The sequence below is a fragment of the Planococcus citri genome, chromosome 4 (assembly GCF_950023065.1).
Source record: "Planococcus citri chromosome 4, ihPlaCitr1.1, whole genome shotgun sequence".
NCBI classification, from domain to species: Eukaryota; Metazoa; Arthropoda; class Insecta; order Hemiptera; family Pseudococcidae; genus Planococcus; species Planococcus citri.
In genome coordinates, this window is record NC_088680.1 from 195,061 (window position 1) to 218,499 (window position 23,439).

The following is a 23,439-nucleotide window of genomic DNA, read 5'->3' on the forward strand; positions in this document are numbered from 1 at the left end:
TACGAGTTTTTGTGCGGTAAGCAGAAAGTACTAGGTACGTAGACGTACATACGAGTGCGTATGTATGTACTCGTACTTGTACATCTATCCGAGTGACTGGCGACGTGGAAAAGTTTGGCGTTAGTTTACTTATTTCTTTCGGGGTTTGGGTACGCGGAATTCGTTCGACGATTGCCGGAAAGAGAGTTGCGGGGTGGGGGTGGGGGTGGGGGGGGGGTGAAGAGATTTCTCGATGTTAACTGCTTGCGTAAGCTGGTCGAAAATATCTACGCGATGCGTATACGACACGTATAGATAGACGTATACGAATGTGGCGACGACGAAAATTGTTTCTTTTCTCGATCCCGGGTCCGGATTGAAATTGCTTTTTCATCGTTTCGTTCAACCAAATCGATGTGTACTCGTATCATCGCAACTCGAGAGTTTGGTACGAGTAGTTGGGAGAGTTTCGATGACAGCGTCCTATCAAGTGAACCGTAATTACAATTAGAGTAGTACGTCGAGCCTACGAGTAAGCTTGGCTCGAAGGTAGAGGCAAGAGGTAAAAGGCGAAAGGCGAAAGGCGAGGGTGAGGGTGAGAAAGAGAAAAGGAGACTGTGACAGGAGCGGTGTCAAGCATCGTGAGCGCATTCAGCATCGACAATTTGGCACGCGCCTTTTTTCTTTCTTCTCTAATGTTTTTTCGTGTACGAAGTATACCACCAACACCAATACCAATACCACTGCCAATGCAAATGTCATTTGATTCGCGTATAGGTAAAAACTATCTAATCTACCGAGTATCTACGACCTACGTAGGAAAGTGTAAAACTAATTAAAACTCGAATCGATTACCGACGACGACGACGACGACGATAATTTTCAACTTTTAAATTGTTTGTCACTCGTCGTCGTCGTCACTTTGCCTTTCTCGGCTACGCTTTTTCGCGCTAATTCGTCAATTTGATAGTCTATCCAAAATCGAGCAGGAGCATGGAGCAAGCATATAATCGCATGCGAAAAAAGCATCTTGTATAGCTGTATAAGTGTATACACTACTATACTACATTGCTACACACACACACACACGTACATCCGCATACCTAATTACCTATTGGCTATATTACACAGAAGAGCTCCCAAGTCTTTATATGGAAGTATATAACGTGTTACCGTTACGTAGTGTATAGTACGTAGTACGTAGTACGTACTATACACTAGACACTACACGCGGGGTTGTCAAAAAATGTCGCCTTTTGTAGTCCGGTGTATACTGTATACTGTATGCAGCGTTTTCACGTTTTTGCTAATTCGTCTCCGTGGAGAGGGGTGGGTGGGTGGGTAGGTAGGTAGGTAGGTCTTGTAAGTAAGGAGGGGTGCGGTACGGTGCGGTACTATGAGTGATGGCGTATCCTTTGCAATGTACTTTCCGTGCTTCGGCACACCCCACACCCCATACCCCATACCCCATACCCCATCAGCACTACTTCCAACAACCCTCGATAATGAGGACAGCAAATTATACGAGTATTAGACGAAGCAACGGCTGTGGCTGCGGCGGCCACGGCCGCGGCCAATTAATAAGAAATTAGCGGCTACTGTTACGCCGTTAATTTGTTATTAACGTCGGAACGGTTAATTACGGTTTACGGTTACGACCGAGCAAGACCAAGACGGAGACGGAGACGGAGCCGGAGCCGGAGCCGAGACCGAGGCCGGGGCCGGGGCACGCTTCCACTTTTAAATACTTACTCTAAAGAAACGAAACAAAACGTGTGCGGTGTGACGACAACTCTTACTATTAGCGACTATCGCGTATCGTGTCTAGGGCCTGCTGCCTGCGAGTGTGTTCTGCTGACATATCGTGTACGATACGAATATGTATACATATGAGGAGCTCGTTGCAAAAATAGCCCTTGTCCAAAATGAAAATAAAAAACAAGCGAGACAAAAAACCACAGTAAAGTCCTGATAAATTGGTATAGTGTATTCGAAGTGATTTTTTTATCAACTCGAGTAATTCCTGTTACTCTTACAAGGGAGGTACCCTAGGTAACATGCACCGATTTAAATGATTCTTGCACCATTGGATAGAGGACATCGAACATAGTCTACCACAAAATTTTCAGCTGCTGAAGTTGATATTTCGATTTTTCAGAGCAATTTTTCGATTTTCACATAGCAATTTTGAAAAATTATCCAAATATAGTCGGCGCAGGTCGCATACCAAAACCTTCAATATTATTTGGGCATTTCAATACATATCGGTGAAATTTTCAGCTGCTGAAGTTGATATTTGAGCCCTCCACAGCGATTTTTTGATTTTCATATCGCAATTTTGAAAAATTGACCAAAAATAGTCGGCGGAGGTCGCATACTGAAACCTTCCATATTATTTGGGTATTTCAATACATATGATGAGACTAGTCCACGGTGACATTTTCAGCTGCTCAAGTTGATATTTTACCCTTCCAGGGCGATTTTGAAAAATTGGCCAAAAATGGTCGGCGGAGGTCGCATACCAAAACCTCCCATATTATTTGGGCATTTCAATACTTTTGATAAGACTAGCCGACGGTGAAATTTTCAGCTGCTGAAGTCAATATTTGAGCCCTCCGGGGCGATTTTTTGATTTTCACATTGCAATTTTGAAAAATTGGCCAAAAATAGTCGGCGGAGGTCGCATACCGAAACCTTCCATATTATTTGGGCATTTCAATACTTATGATAAGACTAGCCCACGGTGAAATTTTCAGCTGCTGAAGTTGATATTTGACCCTTCCAGGGCGATTTTTCTATTTTCATAAATTGCTATGTAAAAATCGAAAAATTGCTCTGAAAAATCGAAATATCAACTTCAGCAGCTGAAAATTTTGTGGTAGACTATGTTCGATGTCCTCTATCCAATGGTGCAAGAACCATTAAAATCGGCGCATGTCACCTGGGGCACCTCCCTTGTTAGAAAAACTTTTAGAGGACTATCATACTGTGATGCATCCATACAATGCAGTGGAGAAAAGAACCTCCCCAATTTTTTTTCAGAGTGACAAAGGCGATTTTTACAATGAGCTCCTCATATAAGGCTGTCGTATCATCTCTATTCGATAACGATAATAATACGTACCTATGTACTACGAGTACATTAACATTACATATGTATGTACCTATTACCTAATACCTACCTAAGTAGTAAGTAGATAAGTACCTACGACTACGAGTATTTATTAATGCGCTGTTATTGCTCGTTTGATTGTTGCAGAGTGGTGGTGATCACTGAAAAAGAATGGCAGCTTCTGTGCGTCGCGTATAACGCTGACTGCGCAATTAGCGTCAAGTGTCTGCCGAACGGCACTTTAATTACTAGTCCCGGTAAGTAGCTCTAGCAGCTCTAGCTCTAGCTCTAGTAATTAGTAATAGCAAGTAGTAAATGGATAGCTGGGTAGCTGGATGCATTTGCATACGTTCTACATCTACATTTTAGAAAGATTTCGGAGCTGCTCGAGTGCCACGCAATGCGAACGGCCAACGTAATGTATTGCCCCTTTCTTTGCGAATCGTGTGTAGGTAAAAAAATTGAAAAAATTGAAAGACATTTACTCGTATAGACATTGTGCAGCGTGCAAGTATGAAAGCGTAAGGTATCTCTGCCTATGTTGCGTGTAATTAGTTGTGTGGATGCGTACTACGTACTGTCTCTGCCTCTGCCTCTGCCTCTGCCTCTGCCTAGATAATCGCAAATGCGAGATGAGATTGTGAGTGATTGTTTTTAATGTGTTTTTAATGCAAATACCTACGTAACGAGCGACGCGCAGACTAAATAGGTAGAGGTACCTACTACCTACCTACCTACCTACCTACCTACCTACCTACGTAGTGAGCCTGTAAGATATCGCCCCATTCCCCATTAGCTTAATAGCGTGGCGTGTATTCTTCAGCTATACGAGTAAGAATGGGATAAGTGGATACTTTAGTCGCCCTACGCCCTACGCCCTAGTCGATCTCGCTCTCGTTAACCCTAGCCGACAAAACTTGGATTGCGAGCTGACGAAATTCATCAATCTCTCGCGTATTTTTCTGCAAGCATCGTACATCCGCATATTACTCGTACCTTTACGTAGGACTTACTCTTACGTCGCGTCGCGTCCCGTACCCGAATAGTACATACTCGTACATACGCTGCCGTGCCGTACGTGTCGTCATACGAGTACCTCGGCTGCTATCTGTTTTGCGAACATGGCTCGGCTCGAAAATATTCCCGGAGGAGGCATATGGAGGGAGCGAGGGGGGGGGAGTCTTCAAAGAGGCGACGTTTGTGAAAAAATTGCCGTATTTTCGTTCCCTGTTTAACGAAGAATAACTCGGTTTCGAAAGATGCTCGCTTACTCGTCAGATCAGATTGAGATTCTGCGCGTCGATCTTAGGGCATTTCCATTACGAGTAAAACTCTCGATCACGTTTCGGTTTAGGGTTCCACGCCGCGCCGCGCCGCGCCGAGTGGTTGAAAATTGCAAATCGCTCGTTTTACGTGTTGAACTGCGAATTGGCGAAACTTCCGAAGACACCGGGGCACCGTTCCGTTCGATGTTTTTGACAAGAACATACGAGTTTTCAACGCGTGCGAATTTACTCGAAAATAGGCCCTAAAACCCCGAGAAATAGTTTCGGACTCGCCTCGCCGCGCCGCGCCTATAGCCTAGTCGAATAGCCGAAAAGAAAAATGGGTTAACCCAAACACAATCGCCATCGAAGGTTTTTTTTGGCGAATACACTGTCTTAAGGTGGTCTGGTGAACAACATACTCAACTAAAATCCCCCGCCCCTATCCCTTGTGCTACCCCCCTCCCCCACACACACGCATACAGTGGAAGGAAGCCCCCAAAATCAGTTTTGTTGTCAAAAACTTCCAGGATACGTATCAACTTTCGAGTAAAATGAGCTCGGTAATCATTCCATCTCCTCTCAAATACCTATCAAATGAGCTATCGATCAACTCCCTAGCCCCAGGACCAGGAGGGGGGTGGCGTGGCGTGGCGCTACGATCCCTCAGAGTGACGTGATTTTGGTAGTTTTACATTTTATGACCCGGTACTCGGAACCAACCTGTTCTAATTGATCGAATAAAGTCGAACTTGGGGAATGGGATTCTTTTGGGAGCTAGAATCGACCACTGGAGTGCGAGACGGGTCGTCGAAGATGAAAATTACAGAAAGATCATTTTTTTGGAGGGGCATAAATATGGCTCGAAATGGACGAAAGGATCCAACATCGTGTCGTTGGTGTATTCAGTACCCCCATTGTGATCAACACATCCAAATTTCAGCTTCATAGGTCATCCCCACCCCACCACAACCCATTTAAGGAGGGAAAAAACTTTATTTTACCCTATTTTAGGTTTTTTCTCACCTTAGAAGGAGTGAGGATGACCTAAATCAGGTTCCAAATCTATATATTAAAATTATGACCGGATTCTTGTGACAGCGAGATCTCAGGAACGGCTGAACCGATTTTGATCGACGAAGTCTCAAAAAAAAGCTTTTGACCCGTAGATGTGCAGGTTTTAATCAAAAGTTCAAAAAGTTGCGCCGTAAAGCTCAAAAAAGCTCAATAATTGATTTTTGTCCTTACGTAGCGCATTCGACGTATACACAGTAGTACGTATATTACACCTTGAAAGAGCATCTAAAAAAGTCAAATGTTGAAGAAAAAAGTTCACAAAAAAGTTGTGCCTTAAAGCTCAAAAAAGCTCAATAATTGATTTTTGTCTATACGTAGCCAACTTGAGGTATACAGAGAAGTACGTATATTATACCTTGAAAGAGCATCAAAAGAAGTCAAATGTCGAAGAAAAAAGTTCATAAAAAAGTTGCGCCATAAAGCTCAAAAAAGCTCAATAATTGATTTTAGCCTATACGTAGCGCATTCGATGTATACACAGTAGTACATATATTATACCTTGAAAGAGCATAGAAAAAAGTTGAATGTCAAAGAAAAAGCTTACAAAAATTTTTTGTCATAAGCTCAGAAAAGCTCAACAATTGATTCTATATCTTCTATATATTAAGATTATGACCGCATTCTTCTAACAGCGAGATCTCAGGAACGGCTGAACCGATTTTGATCGACGAAGTCTCAAAAAAAAGCTTTTAACCCGTAGATGTGCAGGTTTTAATCAAAAGTTCAAAAAGTTGCGCCGTAAAGCTCAAAAAAGCTCAATAATTGATTTTAGCCTATATGTAGCATATGTCATGTATTCACAGTAGTACGTATATTATACCTTGAAAGAGCATCTAAAAAAGTCAAATGTTGAAGAAAAAAGTTCACAAAAAATTTGTGCTTTGAAACTCAAAAAAAGCTCAATATCTGTATATTAATAGCAAGGTGTTTTTTTTGTGATCGTTCGTTTGGAAGAACCGCCGAACCGATTTTGTTCGATGATGTCTCAAAAAAAAGCTTTTGACCCGTAGATGTGCAGGTTTTGGTCATAAGTTCAAAAAGTTTTGGAAAAAGCTTTCAAAAGATTCAAAAAGCTCAAAAATTGATACAGTATAAACAAGTGTGACGATGTATACGCGAAAGTACGTATGGTCCACCTAGAAAGAGCTAGCCAAAAAATACTTTTTGACCATATTTGTTAAGTTTTATAAAAAGCTTAAAGCTCGAAAAAGTTGAAAAAGCTTTGTACATGACGTAAACAATTAGAATTCTTCAATACCCCATAAACATTTTAAATTACGTAAGAGGTCTACCCAGAAAGTGCTTGCCAAAAACTACTTTTTGGCCATATTCGTAAAGTTTTGAAAAAAGCTTAAAGCTCAAAAAAGCTCAAATGTCAAATTTTTCTTATATTATATTGTGTAATATGTCGATTGATATGTTTTCGAGGTCGTAGAGTTCGAATCTGGAGTCAGTTTTTTGGTGGGGTTGTGGTATCAAAACTTTGGAAAGTTCTGATTAAAGCTTTGAAAAGCTTCAAAAAGCTCAAAAAGTTCAAGGCAGTATAAATGACTGTGTCGATGTATACGCGCAAGTACGTATAGTGTACCTAGAAAGAGCTTGCCAAAAAATGTTTTATGACCATATTTGTAGAATTTTGGAAAAGTTCAAAGCTCGAAAAAGTTCAAAAAACGTTATACATGACATGAACAATTAGAATTTTCAGTACCCAATAACTATTTTAATGTATGTATGGCCTACCTAGAATGTGCTTGCCAAAAATACTTTTTGACCATATTTGTAAAGTTTTGAAAAAAGCTTAAAGTTCAAAAAAGCTCAAATGGCAAATGTTTCTTATATTATTGTGTGATATGTCGATTGATATGTTTTCGAGGTCGTAGAGTTCGAATCTGGAGTTATTTTTTTGGTGAGGTTGTGGGGTGAGTCGTGGAGGAGCTTAAAGCTTTAAAAAGTTCAAAAAGTGTCATATGTACCTACTTCATAAGAACAATTAAAATTCTCCAGTGTCCAATGAATATTTTAAGTATGTATAGTCTCCCTAAAAAGAGCTCCCCAAAAAATACTTTTTGACCATATTCGCAAAATTCTGAAGGAAGCATAAGCTGAAAAAAGTTCAAAAAGCTTCAGATATGATGTAAAAATTAGAATACTCCAGTGCCCAATGAATATTTTAAAGTATGTATAGTCTACCTATATCGATATCGAGCTTGCCAAAAAATACTTTTTGACCATATTCGTGAAATTTTGAAGAAAGCTTAAAGTTGAAAATTTTTTAGAAAGCTTCAGATATGACATAAAAAATTAGTATTCTCCAGTACCGAACCAATTTAGAGTACTCATAGTCTACTTGGAAAAAGCTTGCCATAAAATATATTTTGACACATTCGCAGTTTTGAAGAAAGCTTAAATGAAATCCTAAAGCTTAAAAAACATGAAAAAGCTTCATACAATCAGTATTCTCTACTACTCAATAATATTTTAATTTGAAAATAGCTTTTAAACTTTAGTTGTGATGGTTTTTATCAAAAGTTGAAAAGTTTCTGAAGGGAGCTTTAAAAAGTTTTTAAATAGCTCAAAACAGAAAAACAACGGTGTTGATGTACACATGAAAAAGTGCTATTTTTAGCACATTGGGTATCAAAATTAATCCTGGAACCATGGTTTCATTTTTTTGAGTTCTGGAGTGGTTATATCTAGCATCTCACTTTTTCATCAACTTATGCAAGTTTCGGACTATTTGGGAAAATCTCTACTGTTATATGTAGGTAGGAGTTTAGATTTTTCAACTGAGGGGTTGAATTTTTTTTGTGAGTCGTTGACAAAATTAGAATCACGTTTTAAGGAAATTCCCAATTGCATTTTTGACTCGGAAATCTTGGAATATTTCTAAAATTGTGACAAGTAAGTATTTTATTGAAGTATTCTCCAGTACCGAACCAATATTTAGAGTACTCATAGTCTGCTTAGAAAAAGCTTGCCATAAAATACATTTTGACACATTCGCAGTTTTGAAGAAAGCTTAAAAAAGTTCCAGGTCAAAGTTAAGTGAAACCTTGAAATTTTCAGTTATGTGGTATTAGATCCAATCCGATGTGTTAGTTTCATTTCAACTGTAGGAAAAAAAAAACAAGTATTTTTGGAATTTTTCAGCAACTTCTGCTAAAAAAGTGATAAGTAGGTAGCCTAATTCGCAATTTTGCCTAAAACTTGACATTTTTGCCAACTTTAAATGAAACCATGACTTTTCAGGCAATTGTTATAAGAAAGCTGATACTTTTTTTCAATTTTTGTAGAAAAGTAGGACATTATTTCAATGAATGATAAAGCGATGACAGAGTGATGCTTTTCAGGATATTTTAGAGAACAATTTACGCTTTGGGTTATTTTTGATGAAAAAGTAAGAATTATTGGAATTTTTGCTTTGAAACAATTTTTTTTTCTGTCAATTATTAAAACAGCCATAAACTTTCACAATTTCCGGCAAAAAGCAACAATAACAATGTTAGCAAAAAGCAAGACTTTTTGGGAATTATACGCGAAAAAAGATACTTTCAAAATTTTCAAAATGAACAATTCACGTCTAGAAGAGGAGCGCAGTATGCGCGAAAACCGGGTTATCTAGTACATATTAAAATCGCGTCACTTCGAGGGATCTTCTGGAACCCCCTCCTCCTCCCGGTGGGGGAGGGGGGTGAGTTGGTCGATAATCGATAGCCCATTTATTGTTCACCACACCACACCACACCACCTAGACAATGTTCACCAGAAAAACCTTTGACGGCAATTACAAATACATAGTAGATATGTTTGGGTGAAATCGTATTTTGATTGGGCTACCAACTACGCATACTCGTACTCGTATGTCTATGAGATTTTCTAGATGGACTAGAGCGAATAGGTCGCCTTTTTTCTTGAAAACATCTTTTTGGGGATCTATAATTAAGTACGTACTACGTGGAGTACGTACAATTATATCCACTTCGGGAGCACCGAAGTTGACATTTTTTTCGAGTCTGCCGAGGTGTACGTAGGTACTTGATACGTGTATACACTTTTTCGAAAAGGCTGTAAACGTACGAGTCGAGTTATCGAGTATTTTTCAATTTTATCGATGGACGATGGATTCTATTTTCTACTCGTATGCCCAATAGTGACTAGCGTTAGGCGTTAGGCGTTACCAATATTGGCAATTACCATCCGTCCGTCCATTCATCCAACCAACCAACCACCGTAGTCGAGTTTTGCATAATTCGTGTTATGCACAAGACGATTGTAGTCGTGCTTCGTATCTTAGCATACATAATTATACATATACGTGCACGAGTAGATTTACTGATTTAGACAATTAGACTTGGGCTACGACATACGACACCGACACCGACACGTAGGGTAATGTATCTCTATACTCGTAGTCGTAGTTGATTTGTTTGCTGTAACCGCCACCGGTAACTAACGTAAGCAGAAGCACTAAGCAGTAAGCACCAAGGAAGACGAACGAATATAAGTAATGGTACTATGTATACCGGCCGCGGCGCGGGGCCGGATAGGGTTAGAGGGGGCAACGAAGGCGCCGTGCCGAGTTCTTCAGTTGAGAGAAGGGGGGAGGGAGGTAAAGGCTAAAGCACGAATTTCAATCTGAAATTAATCTCGCAAATTAAATAATAGCTTGTCGCTGGAAGGACGGTTTTGGTTTCGCAAGTGCCGGCGCTGGCGCTGGCGAAAGCGTTAGATTGCTCGCTGATAAGGAGAAATTGCGGTTAAAAGGACGACGACGACGACGATGGTGGCGGAGGCGCGAGTACACTACGAAAGCTACCCCTAACGGCGACGGCAGCGACGGCGGCGGTGGCGGTCACTTGTTCGCCTTCGCCTTCGCCTTATCGTTATCGCGCAGCAAGAAATATTTCGCCTTTGCCTTCGACTTTCACACACACGAGTATGGTATACTGGTTAGCTGGTACGTCGGTAGACGTACATAAATAAGAAAGCGTGAAAGTGGACCCTCCCAAACACCGAGGGTCAGATTAATTCATTAAAAGCCGTCAAGAGTCGCCTTACTTGCTCTAATTCGAAGCGCCTAGCGCCTCTCTCGCGCGCTTGTTAAATCTAGCGGTTACGTGATGCGATTTGATAAGTGTGGGTTGGTCGCTTGCCACTTGCCACTTGCCGCTTGCCGCTGTTATTATCCATCCCTGCGTACGTACGTAGTTCCTATACAACGTCGGGGTCGGGGCCAGGGTGAGGATGGGGGGGTGGGGGCGCGGTCGTAATTATGACATGTATAACGTGCAAATGTACTACTTTGCGCGACCAGCTCTTGAGCGGTTTTTCAGTTTTTGCTCAACCCGACGCAAATGTTCATCTAGTTCCTTCCTTATCCTTATGTACCCCGGCTCCTACCCTACTGTATTGTAGTACGTACCTACCTACCTACCTACCTACCTACCAACCAACCAACCAATTAGGTAACTACCTACCTTCACGTAAAATGCGTACAAAATGCTATACCTATTGTAAAAAATATGTTCCTTTCTTTTGCCTGGTACTCGACATACTCTCGGTCTCGAATAACGCAGCAGTAGCAGTACTTTGATGAACGCTAAGAAATGGGTTTTCGAAGAATTTATCGAACTTAGTAAAAATACTGAATACAAAAAAAAAAAACAACAACAACAAAACAAAAAAAATCATTCGTCGTAATTTATTTTTTAAACGAATTTGTGCTGGAAACCTGAACAGTTGAATTTTTTGCGAGCGTGCTTGAGCGTCTGAAACTGTGTGTTTTTTTTTTGTTTTTCAAAATATACTCGTAGGTAAAAACGGTTGACGGCTTTGTAACATTACCCGTACCCTGAAACTATAAAAAAAAGTGATTTCGGAAAAAAAGCACTATTCCCGCCCTATTGCCCACTTGGACTCTCTGCATGCCCCCTTACATACGTTCGCGTTAGCCGGTTAGCCCCTTGCGATGTTGCAACTAGGCAAGCATATTCGCGGGAATTGTAGATGATTTGCCTAGCGCCCAGCGCCTACTGCCAGGTAGCCCATGTGTATTGTTTAGCATGTGCACTGTGCAGGGTGGACAGAAATAACTTATCGTGAACCCCGCAGAAAGTTTTTCACTAAAAATATACGCGTAGGTTGATGGTTGGTGGAATGGGAAGTTATCATCTCAGTCCAACAACCAATCATATGCTACCATTATTACTCGTTATCATTCGTTGTGACCAACCAAAGTATTTTAGTAGAAAACTTTTTTAGGGGTACTCGATATTTCTGTCCACCCTGTAGTATGTACTACTCGTATGTAGATGTACATTGTACAGGGTGTCCAGAAATATCGAGTACCCCTAAAAAAGTTTTCTACTAAAATACTTTGGTTGGTCACAATGAATGATACGAGTGATGATGATAACTGATAACACATGATTGGTTGTTGGACTGGAGAGATAACGCATTCCACCAATCATACGCATCTATTTCACGTTGCCAATCTACGCGTATATTTTTAATGAAAAACTTTCTTCGGGGTACTCGATATATCTGGGCACCATGTACCTCTACCTACCTACTATACCACAACTGGTAGTCGCCGCTCGCCGCTCAGAAACTGAAACAAAGAAACTTGGCCTATGTGTTTTGTACTCGTACTCGTACGTACAGTATTCGTAATGTGGACGAGCAACTTGCAGGTGATATTCGGTTTTTCTGACGCGAGTCTAATCCGCATATTATCGAAAAGGGGTAGGGGTGCGTGGATTTTCGAAAATGGCGTAATTTTTTCTAGAAAGGTTGTTTGACAAAAGTGCCTATCCGCTATACGAGCGACCATATTTTGCGAATAGAATGTTTCTCAATATTTTCAAAAGTTGAGTTTACTCGTAGATCATACCATACTACCTATTATCTATCTAGTATCTACGTAGTTCGTAGTCGCAAAATATTCGTAGGTTATATGTACTATGTGTAGATAGGTAGGTAGGTACTAGGTAGTAAGTACGAGGTAGTACAGGTACTACGACTACGAGTAAGTATTTGGTATTTACGTAAGCCTGAAATTCCTAATTTATACGCGCCTTACACGATGGTAGGTATGTGTACATACGTAGAAGAGACGACTGTGTAGAGATAATTGGCGGCGTTGTTTGGTGTGGTGTGGTGTGGTGTGGTGTAGCTTGAGGTTGGGGGCGGACGCGCGCGCGGTGCATTCTGACCCTTTTGTTTGTATATACTTGTAGTGTCTTTATCTGAGAGTCAGAGCTCAGAGTAAGTGAGTAACTGTTGTAATGCAATAAAAAAAGTTTGCTTAAAAGGTGACGCGATATAACGATATAACGATTCAACGATACAACGATAGCGAAACAATGCAACGCAACGCAACGCAACGCAAACTAACGTATCGGTGAAAAGTTTCAAGTTGGTTTATGTGAACGTTGGGATGACGCTAAAGTGCCATTTAATCGCAGCTATTCGTCGGCGAGCATGTAGCTCAATAAAAGTTCAATCTAAGACGAATAAACCGCTCGCAATTTCAAATACAAATACGAATGCGAATGCGAATGCGAATACGAGACGAAACCCAGCATAATATAGGCGCTAGTACTTTACACGTTGTGTATACGTTTACGTACACAATACACATACGAGTATATGTATATGGCAATTTGCACTTTTCAGTAGAGATACCTACTTTTTTTATCATCGTCATCGTCATCGTCATCGTCATCGTCTTGTAGTACTAAGTTGATACAGGTAGCTAGGTAGGTCTCTAGGTAGTAGTAGGTACAGTGTGTAGCTGAGTGTGAGTGTGAGTGTGAGTGTGGTGGATGCAAGATTGCAACTGAATGCGCCAAAATTGTGTTTACTCGTATCGTAAATTCGTGATACGTATTTACAATTTACGCAACAAGAATTTCATTTCAAAGTTGTTTTGTGTCGTGTCGAGAGCGTTTCAATTACTTCCTTCGAGTGCAATTTTCGCCGAGTTTTGTCCTTTTTTTTTTTTTTTTGAAAATTTCATCGGTATTTGATGACTTTTAATACGTAATGTCGATAGGTGTATTTTTAAAAAGGTTTCGACAACATTCTACGTATACGTCGTAATTTTATACGAGTATGTACGAGGGATAGTCAATATGTAAGTTTCACATGGATGAAAATTACGAACGCGTGGAAATTTTTTGACCAAAATTGGAGGAAATATAATGTAGTTTAAACATTCGACCAGATCTGACAAAATTTATTTTGCATTTGGGTGCGTTGTTGGTATTTTACAGCGTTATTAGTAAAGTACCGATAAAAACATTCCGTCCAAAAATTATATTTCAGAAAAAAATAATTTTTCAAGCTAACAAATGAAAAATTCGTCGGAAAATTGATTGAGAACCACTCGAGACGTAACATACTAACATTATTTTGATTCGATCAAAATCCAAAATGAAGAAGATTGTTCGGTGATAATCTGCTGAATGTCGGCATTGTCGAGACTCGAGAGTCACTCAGCACCAGAAATTTTGCAACCATCGCACGAACAATTTACAGCACCAATTAACGTCCTAACTTGAAATAACATTAGTACGATTTGTTTCGAGTAATTCTCGATGAATTTTAGTCATAATTACGTATTACAACCACAAAATTTTTTTTGACCAAATACCACATTTGGACGGAATGTTTTTATCAGTACTTTACTAATAACGCTGTAAAATACGAACAACGCACCCAAATGCAAAATAAATTTTGTCAGATCTAGTCGAATGTTTGAACTACATATATTTCCTCAAATTTTGGTAAAAAAATATCCACGCGTTCGTATACTTTTTTTTTCAGCCATGTGAAACTTACTTTCCGACTATCCCTCGTACAGTCGTACTCGTACATAAATGTCGATTGTTGAGCAGAATTTCGCTATCCACCATCACTTTCTACTCGATCATTAATGCGGTTTAAAGTCGCTCAATTTTCAATTTTCAATCATTGAGGCAAGGTTAGGAGGAGGAGGAGAAGGTGCCGTGTGAAGAATGCTGCTTTTCGGTTTTTCCGTAGGTCTAGGTACCATACGTTTACGTACCTATTATTCTTTGTTGGACAGATCAGGTGGACGAACGCGCACGTCAGTCACCTCTCCGTCTCCGTGCTTTACGAACGCTTAGTTACTTGTACTATGTACTAGTACCTACTTGTATGCGATGCGATGCAATGCAATGCACTATACTGTCTTACAGAATACACAGGGCAAAGGGCAAAGGATAAAGGGCAACCAGCACAATGACCAACGCAAAACGGAACGCAACATTAGAGTCGGCTACAATTAAGTACATAGACATCATACGACGCGTACGCGTACGCGTACTAGGGTAGTAGAGTAGGTACTCGAAGATACGAGTGGTGTTGGTCGGTCTTGGTGTACGGTGTACGACTATACAGGGTGTTCCAACTTCGATCGGAAAGCTGGCGTATGGTGATAGTTCTCGGCGAGACAAACAAAATTTGTTATGTACACAAGTAGTCTATCTTGTGAATTGAAGGAGCCAAGTGCTCCGCAAAACTAGAAATTCACTAATTTTGAAAGGTTCATCAAAAATAAGGAAGTGTTTGAATCATTCAAACGATGCCCAAAACCCATAGTACTCGAGTGGACAAACAGAAAATGTTATTATGACAAATTGCCTATCTTCGAAATTGAAGGGCAAACTTGATTCAAAATTTCCAAATTTGTCTTGCCTTAAATTTTGAAAATTTTGAATTTTCAAATCATGTTTGCTCCTTCAATTTTCAAGATAGGCAATTTGTCATAATAACTTTTTTTGTTTGTCCACTCGAGTACCATGGGTTATTGAAGTCATTTCAATGATGCAGACATTTTCTTACTATCTGTGAATTGCAGAAGTTACACCATTTTTGGGCAAAAATTGACCAATTTTGAAAAATTTGCCAAAAATGAAAAAATGTTTGGATCATTTAAGTCACTTCAGTAACTCATAGTATTTGAGTAGACGTACAAAAAAAGTTATTATGACAAATTGTCTATTTTCAAAATTGAAGGCGCAAACACGATTTGAAAATTCAAAATTTTCAAAATTTAAGGCAAGGCAAATTTGGAAATTTTGAATCAAGTTTGCCCCTTCAATTTCGGAGATAGGCAATTTGTCATAATAACATTTTCTGTTTGTCCACTCGAGTACTATGGGTTTTGGGCACTGTTTAAATGATTCAAACACTTCCTTATTTTTGATGAACCTTTCAAAATTAGTGAATTTCTAGTTTTGCGGAGCACGTGGCTCCTTCAATTCACAAGATAGACTACTTGTGTACATAACAAATTTTGTTCGTCTCACCGAGTACTATCACCACACGCTAGCTTGCCGATCGAAGTTGGAACACCCTGTATACGATACGCGTGGATGAGATAGACAGACAGATACGGAGTAGATAGGTGGTTGGTCGGTCGGTAGAGGCACTACTACCTACTACCTACCATAGATAAGGCTTACGCACTTGTAAGAAGGGAGAAGCGTGGCGTGGCGCGGCGTGGCGCTGAGAGAAAATGATTTGCTCGTTTAATTACTTTTCTCATTCGATAGAAAATGTGCGAGCTAGCTGCGAGAGAACGGCTGCGACCCGAGATCATTAGCGCTAGCTCGTCTCAAAGGTAGTTACAGCCTGAGCCAGCGGTACCGTACCGTACCGCACCGCACCGCACCGCAGCGTGGCCGGATGGGACGGGACGGAATATCAGGCTGTCTCGCTATGTGGTGGTGCGGCCTTTACGCCTTTAGTACGACTACGAACAGTGAACACCAACTTTTAATACTCGTACTAGCCTAGGCTACCATCGTACGTACGCGTACATCTCACTCTCACCTACATCGCAGTTGGCAGTTCTCACTCGGCAATTCGGCATGGCAGTGCCAGCACACAACTACACGCTACACGCTACTCGTACTCGTATACGTGTGTCGTGTAGAGAGAATGCTGTGCTACTCATCGCACCAGTTTTTTCAAAATCCTCCTAGCCTTCATTATGGTCGCGTGAAATGTTTTTCAAAATTTATCGACACGAACATGGGCAATTGGGCAATTGGGCACTGTACAAAGCGAAGAAATCAACGCTCGACTAGGATATTTTCAGCATAAAACGAGCGCTCACAACTCGAACACCTCACGGCACCTCGCCTCGCATCGCGATGGCGATTGCGATTGCGATGTGGCCCTTTGGCAGAGTGCTTACTGCTTACCCACAATACCCACCTGTTTTGAAACTCGAACGATATGCGAATGTCGCCAGACAAATTTCGCCACGACTCGCTTGTTTTTCCTCGTGTACTCGTAGTAGGTACACTGGTACAGGTACTGGTACTTATTTTTTACCTCGTAGACGTAGATGTACTCTTCCGCAATGATGACGCGATGAGGCTCAGTATAAGTGTAAGACTGTAAGTGTGCTGAGTGTGCGAAATTGTGAAAGCGAGAGAGACGAAGATCGAATGTTGTCGCAGTGTAAACCTAAACGACTTTTTCGCTGCTGCGGCCGCCGCGCCGACCCCTTCGCAGTTCATCTCCGATTTTCGCATTTCCAATTTCCTTCCTCTAATGGCGCGTGCAAAGGTGAGCGAGGTGACCTCGCATCGTCTTCGTCGTCTTCTTCTTTGTAATCGTAACCGCCGCCGCTGCCGCCACCGGACTCTTCTTATCTAATTTCATCTTTGTCTTTGCCTTTGCATTTTGACCTGCTTGTTCTGCGGTTTCGAGAATGGTCGTTCGTGAAACCGAATGATAGCGATAACGATAATTATACAACCATTTGTAAATACCAAAGTTGACAATAGTTGAGGTACGACTACGAGTAAAAATAGGAAATTTCTTCCCGCCACATTACGTAGTACGTACCTCTACCTACTACCTAGCACTAGCTAGTAGCTCTAGCTACATACCTATGTACTTACACTGCTTAGTACTTAGACTTACCTACGAGTAAATCGTAATTTTGATCACTGACACCATAAGTCAAGTACCTACAAATACGTATGTACATACGAGTCGAGTACGTACTCGTATTAGGTAATTTCGCTAATTACGTAGATCCAGTACGTACTCGACACTCGTATTAGTATTTGTACACGTACAGTACTACAAAATAATGGGGAATGGGGATACTATGTACCTGTTATCTGCGTTTGATTCTTACGGTATTTTTTATTTTTCTGTTTCTGTTTCTGTTTCTGTTTCTGTTTAGACGTATGTTTTCCGTGTTTGCGTCGTAGGATCGAAGACGAAGAAAAAGCTCAGCTTTGCTACTCGAAAGCCAAGATTTACATTAAAGTTCAAAATGACGAAGATACGGAATACTTATCGAACGAAGAGGTAAATTTCATACCTGTAATTTTAATTATTCGTATTTCGTACGTAGCTACGTACCTAAACCTACGTACGTAGTACAAGTACGTACTACGTAGTTAGCAGTTACTGCCATTGCCATTCATCGTGCGAGCTGCGAAGTTTTCCAGCTTTACAAGCTCCATATTATACCGTAGTCTGCAGCACGGGGGTCAACTTTTTAATTACGACGCGCCAATTTAATAATTACAAAAAAATTACCGAGTGATTTTTTCTCTGTTTTCTATTTTCAAATTAGAGGGCCTGCTGCTGGTACCTTTTTTTTTTTTTTTTTTTACATATGTATGTACATTGTACAGTACTACATACACATTATAAGCGATAAGTAAGTAAAAAATGGGCGATTATTTTCTGCTTCGATTCACCGGGGGGGGGGGGGGGAGGGGGAGGACTACGTAAGAAATGCCGACTTTGCAAAATAAGGTAAACGGTAGACCGGTAGACTGTAGAGTGTAGGTGCGCCTCTGCCTACCTAGCTGAAGCTACTTTCTGCCTGGCTGCCATGCCTGCCTATTTACCAGTATGTTACACGATCGGTTATAAGTATGAATGCGTTGTAATAGATGCTCGGCGCTAGGTGCTATGTAGGTGCTAGGTAGGTACAAAATATACGATGATGTATTGTTTGTTTTGTATACCGTGTATATGAGTATTATACGACTCGTAAGTTGGATGCTGTACGTCTTCGTCTACGTATGTATTCGCCTCGTAAATTAGCCGCGCCAGCAATTACTCGTACAGATAATTGTATTGTATCGTATTGTATCTTATCGTATCGGCAGATTCCTCTATAATTGGTAGTTTGTCGTCGGAAGGATTCATTTTATGTGTACGTGTATCTGTCTTCGGTACAATATAATATATTACGTATACGTATAGTCGCGTACCGCTCGCTACTGCCACTGCCACTGCAATGCTGTTTCGTGCTCATTCCCAGCATCTACTCGTATACCAGACTACTTGAGACTACACATATGTATTATGTAGTATACACTACACGTCTTGGGTCTTGTATCATATCAGCGCAGCGCAGCGCCCAGTAGCTGGCTGTGACTCGTGGCTCATATGGCTCATGAAGTTATGAGACTAATAGTAATAACGTCGTCTTAATACGCAAAGTGGCCAACTCCATTTTTGTAAATTGTTCAGGAAATGTGAAAAACAGCGTTATCAACTATTAATGGGTGTTACGTACCTAGTTAAGGTTATTTATTGAAGTAAAAAAAAAATTCTGCCAAAAAATTTTTTTCACTCGACACATTTCAAGCCACTTTGAGTGGAGTTAGATATTTTTCCCAACTTGAAACGCGGATACTACGCCAATGAATTCACCCGAGGTAATTTTCAATGTCGGAAGTTATTTACGAAGTGTTCACCTTTCAGATGGTGTTCATAACTCGTGTTCATGTAACGTAAAAATGAAACAGTTTCTGAGTTTCGCGTAGCTAAATACACAGTGCGTTATCCTTTGGTGGAGTTAGATAATTTTCCCGACTTGAACCTCAGATAATAGACGAATGGGCCTGCACAAGCGTGTTTTCAAGATTTCAACTTACGAATTAAGTGAATAAAAATCAGACGACACTCGTAACTCATTTTGGTGAAAACTTGGAGTTAGCCACTTTGCGTATAAGGACGACGATAAGCTGTAAATTTCAGCAATGCAATCGCAGCTACGCATTCGTAGGTACGAGTACATACGAGTTTTACGAGAGCGAGGAGAAAACGCCGCGATGACCAACCCGAGGAGGACGTACGAAAGATGCCTTTTTGGTACGAGTACAAATGCAGGTTTTCCAGCTCCAGCAGGACTGAGTAAAGTGCCAGTCGAAATTGAAAAAATTCACTTTAGAACTTTTTTCAGGGGTTCTCAAAGTTCGCCACCCCCAAAAGTAATCTGCAACAACGAGGTCAAAAATTGACTTGAAATGAAAATTCAAGCGTGCCAGTCGATTAAGAAGTAAAATGCAACATATTTGCCGCAAACCGGACCTCGATAGCTTTTCATAGTTTCCGAAAATATGGACCTCAAAAAAAAGTCAAAAATTGATTTTTTCGATATGAGCCAAGTTGATGAGGGGGTTGCAAATGATATCAATTGAACTTACTACTAGTAGCAATAAACCATGAAAAGTGCATTAGGGTGGCTCGACGGGAAGGGTCAAAAAAGGGGGTTCCAAAATTTTCAAAAATAGAAATACCCCCACCACAACCCCCAAAAAGGTCAAAAATGAAAAAAGCGTTACGTGCCGCATTGCTTACCCTTAACGCAACATATGTATATTCGCTACTTTTAATTTTTTACATTTTCGAGCAGTGGTTCTAAAAATTTTTGAAATTTTCGAGTTTGGGGCCACCCCACAGCCCCCCTATGGGTTCCCCTGGGTAAATATCACCCGATATTAATAATAGGGACCATCCCCTATGAGAAAAGGCCATCCAAGTCTCGAAGTAGCGAGGGGCACGAAAATGGCCAAAATGACCCTCCTTCTTTAACCTTGTTTTCTCTTATTATTGCGATGAAAAGTGTATATGTATACTTATTATGTACTTACCTATCTATACCTACTCGCGGACACGACAATCCGAGTAGTTTGTTGTTGTTGATGTTTGTCCCCCCCCCCTCCCATTCATTCGTTAAAAGGAGCGAATGAACAACATTCTTTGTCACCAGCGGTGGCAGCCTAGATTTCGCCTGGGTGTAGCGAAACTGGGGTTGGTTGAAAGAAAAAAGTGTCGATTTTTTCTGGGTGTAGCAACAATTTTTGAGGTTCTTAAACTGATTGAAAAAGAACAAAAGAGAAATTTTTCACTGTTTATTAACTTTTACCATAAAAATTGTGTCTGTGTAGGTAGCAAACTAGCGAAAAACGAACAAAACGAATAGTTATTGCTAAAAACTTGAGCTATAACAATGTAAAATTGGAGAATAATTTTTTTATGGGTGTAGCGAACTGTTTTTCTGGGTGTAGCGAGCTGCTTATGGGTGTAGCGGCTCGCTACACCTGCTATACAAAGGCTGCCACCGCTGTTTGTCACGCGGACGAATTTCTTTCAATACTTTCGTACTTTTTTCTTTTTTTCAGTCATGTTGTAATATTTTTTTGAAAATTTTCAATTTTTTCGTCACCGCGTTGATTAAAAAGAACACAAATTCACATTCTTACCTACGTGCTACGTTGAGGTGGGTTGGTAGTTGGTATAGGATTGAGTATATACGAGTACGAGTACATACGTAACACGAACGAAAAAAAAAAACTCGCATTATTTATGATGCAACGAGTGGCGGAGGTGGCGGCGGTGGCGCTAGCGCTAGTATTTACACGTCCAGCACAACGAGTATACAGGTAGTAGCTCTAGCTAGCTAGCTGGAAGTTGAGATAGACTTTGCACCAACCGCGTAGCCTATGCCCAGCCCTGCGGCCTGCGGGTACGCTACGACCGGCGATTAATTATAGGCTACGTTTGAGGCGGCCAAGTGGCTTCGTCGATTACTGCGTAGTGTGTACAGTGTACACAATAAGTGTAGATAATAGGGGTATATCGACGACTTATCGACGCGTTGTAATTGCGATGCCCGAGCCGAGCCGAGCCGAACCGCACTACTGGTGAGTAGCGAGTAGCGAGTAGCGAGTGGCGAGTAGTGGCCGAATATACGAACAAGTGACGCTTGACGTGCTAATTACGTAGCACGTCAAGTTGCATCGTTAATAATGCGCGCGATAAATGGCGACCGGAGCTCGAGCGGGAGCGGACCGCAGCGCACCAGAACCGTCTCTACCGTCTACCGTCCAAGTCTGGTAGCATCTTCTTCGGCGTGGCGTTCAATTGCATAGTGCATACTGCATACTGCATACCAGTTACGAGTACAGTGTGTATTTATCTGTATAGTGAATATGTAGATGTACGTCTATCGTCTAATGTCTAATGTACCCAGACCCAGACCCAGACACACAAACACATACCTACACGAGTTCCTGCTCCTACGAGTACGAGTACGAGTACGCGCGGTTTAAGGATGACGATGAGACAAAATTTATGTATCAGGTACACCGACACGGGTCAAAATCTAATTCTTTTACGAGTGAGAGGTAGCTGAAGCTGCATTTACCTACTTGTAGTTAAAGTAATAGGTACGCGGATACCTATTGCATGGTTATGGTACAGTTACACGACTACCTACTGTAGGTACCTACTTACGTAGTAGGGCTACGCACAATGCACATGTACAATGTACATGGCTAAATTTCATTTGGTCGATTTTGAAATTTTCTGAAAATTGAGTTACCACGCACGACGCACGGCGCGCGGCGCTCGGCGCTCTCCGAACCTATCTACCGTATTCGTATCTGGTTAATCTGTCTGCCCGCTTGATCCGCAAACGTGCTATGCTATGCCATGCCATGGTCAAGTCGTCTTGAAGTTGATTTATGATCCGATCGAGCTGCGCCAATAAGCTTACCCGCCGCGCCACGCCGTCTTTACTCTCGTACAAGTACATACATCGCCTCGGTTATCGTTCGAGTCGCCAAAGCGCTTCAAAATTCGCTAAAATGAAAAAGCATACTACGAGTGTCGAGTATCATACTCGTCGTAAGTAGGTATAGGTATAGGCACGGTACAATGTGTACAATCCTACATATACGAGTGTTGTATTTTCGTTTCATCCTCGTATGTATGTAGATGTACAGTAGTTGTACACTTGAGCCGTAATCGTAACCTGTTACGAGTTGAGTATCTCCGGCGCGGCGCGGCGCCTTCAACTTTGCCCAATGCCAAAGCCTCATACGCGTACTCCTAGCTAATGCTGCTGTGCCTGTGCCCGTGCCGCCTGCCTATACGACATTGTTTTATTATACAATTGTACCTACCTACCTACATAGTTGTTGTAGAATTTCGTATTTATCGATAAATGGAATACGAGTGTTGGTTTTAGCTACGAGATACTCGCATACGCATACGCGTACGCGTACGCGTACGATAGGTGACGAGTGATGACGATGATTAATAGTAGTTGTGTTGTTTTGGTTTTTGTTTTTCAGTCGAAAGCTCCGCCGACAAAACGAGCGAAAATATCTGCCAACAACGGTAAAACCAGCAACGGTTATTTTCAACACATGAACGGCGGCAGCGGTGTTGCGGACGCAGAATGTCGCGAAATGGATACCGAGCCCAATGACGCGGCGGCCGTCGACCTTTTGTCTCGCAATTCGCCCGATATTACAAGTACCAGCACCAGCACCAGCGCGAGCGCGAGCAACGGCGGACCCGTCGCCATGGCCATGACCGCGGCCGCGGCCGCTGATCCGGCCACCGCTGTCCGACGTAGTTCCAGGTGTCGTCGGGTTCGCGGCGTCAAAGAAATCATCGTATCGTCCGATCTGACACTGCTGGACGTGAAGAAAAAGGTGAGCGTAATTGCAGGCCTACTCTTCTCTTACACATATTATGTACTCGTATCTCGTACCTCACCTACACCGATCGCTTACGGTTAGAGTGTTGGAGTGTCGCTTGCCAGCGCCTGCAAACATGTACGTAACAATATGTAGATTGTAGATGTACATTGTACATATAGACATACTCGTATGTATTATGTACTCGTATTAGGTA

At 41.4% G+C, this 23,439-nt stretch overlaps 1 protein-coding gene across 2 annotated transcripts in view; it reads left to right on the forward strand.

Moving 5' to 3' along the window:
- The window catches only part of LOC135845434 (ubiquitin carboxyl-terminal hydrolase 48-like), a 54,232-nt gene that overhangs the window by 16,881 nt on the left and 13,912 nt on the right, over window positions 1-23,439 (forward strand). For both annotated transcript variants that reach the window (XM_065363978.1, XM_065363979.1), the window contains exons 15-17: window positions 3,239-3,348; window positions 17,669-17,796; window positions 22,872-23,237. In XM_065363978.1, the coding sequence (XP_065220050.1) occupies window positions 3,239-3,348; window positions 17,669-17,796; window positions 22,872-23,237 (604 nt within the window). The remainder of the gene's footprint in view (window positions 1-3,238; window positions 3,349-17,668; window positions 17,797-22,871; window positions 23,238-23,439) is intronic.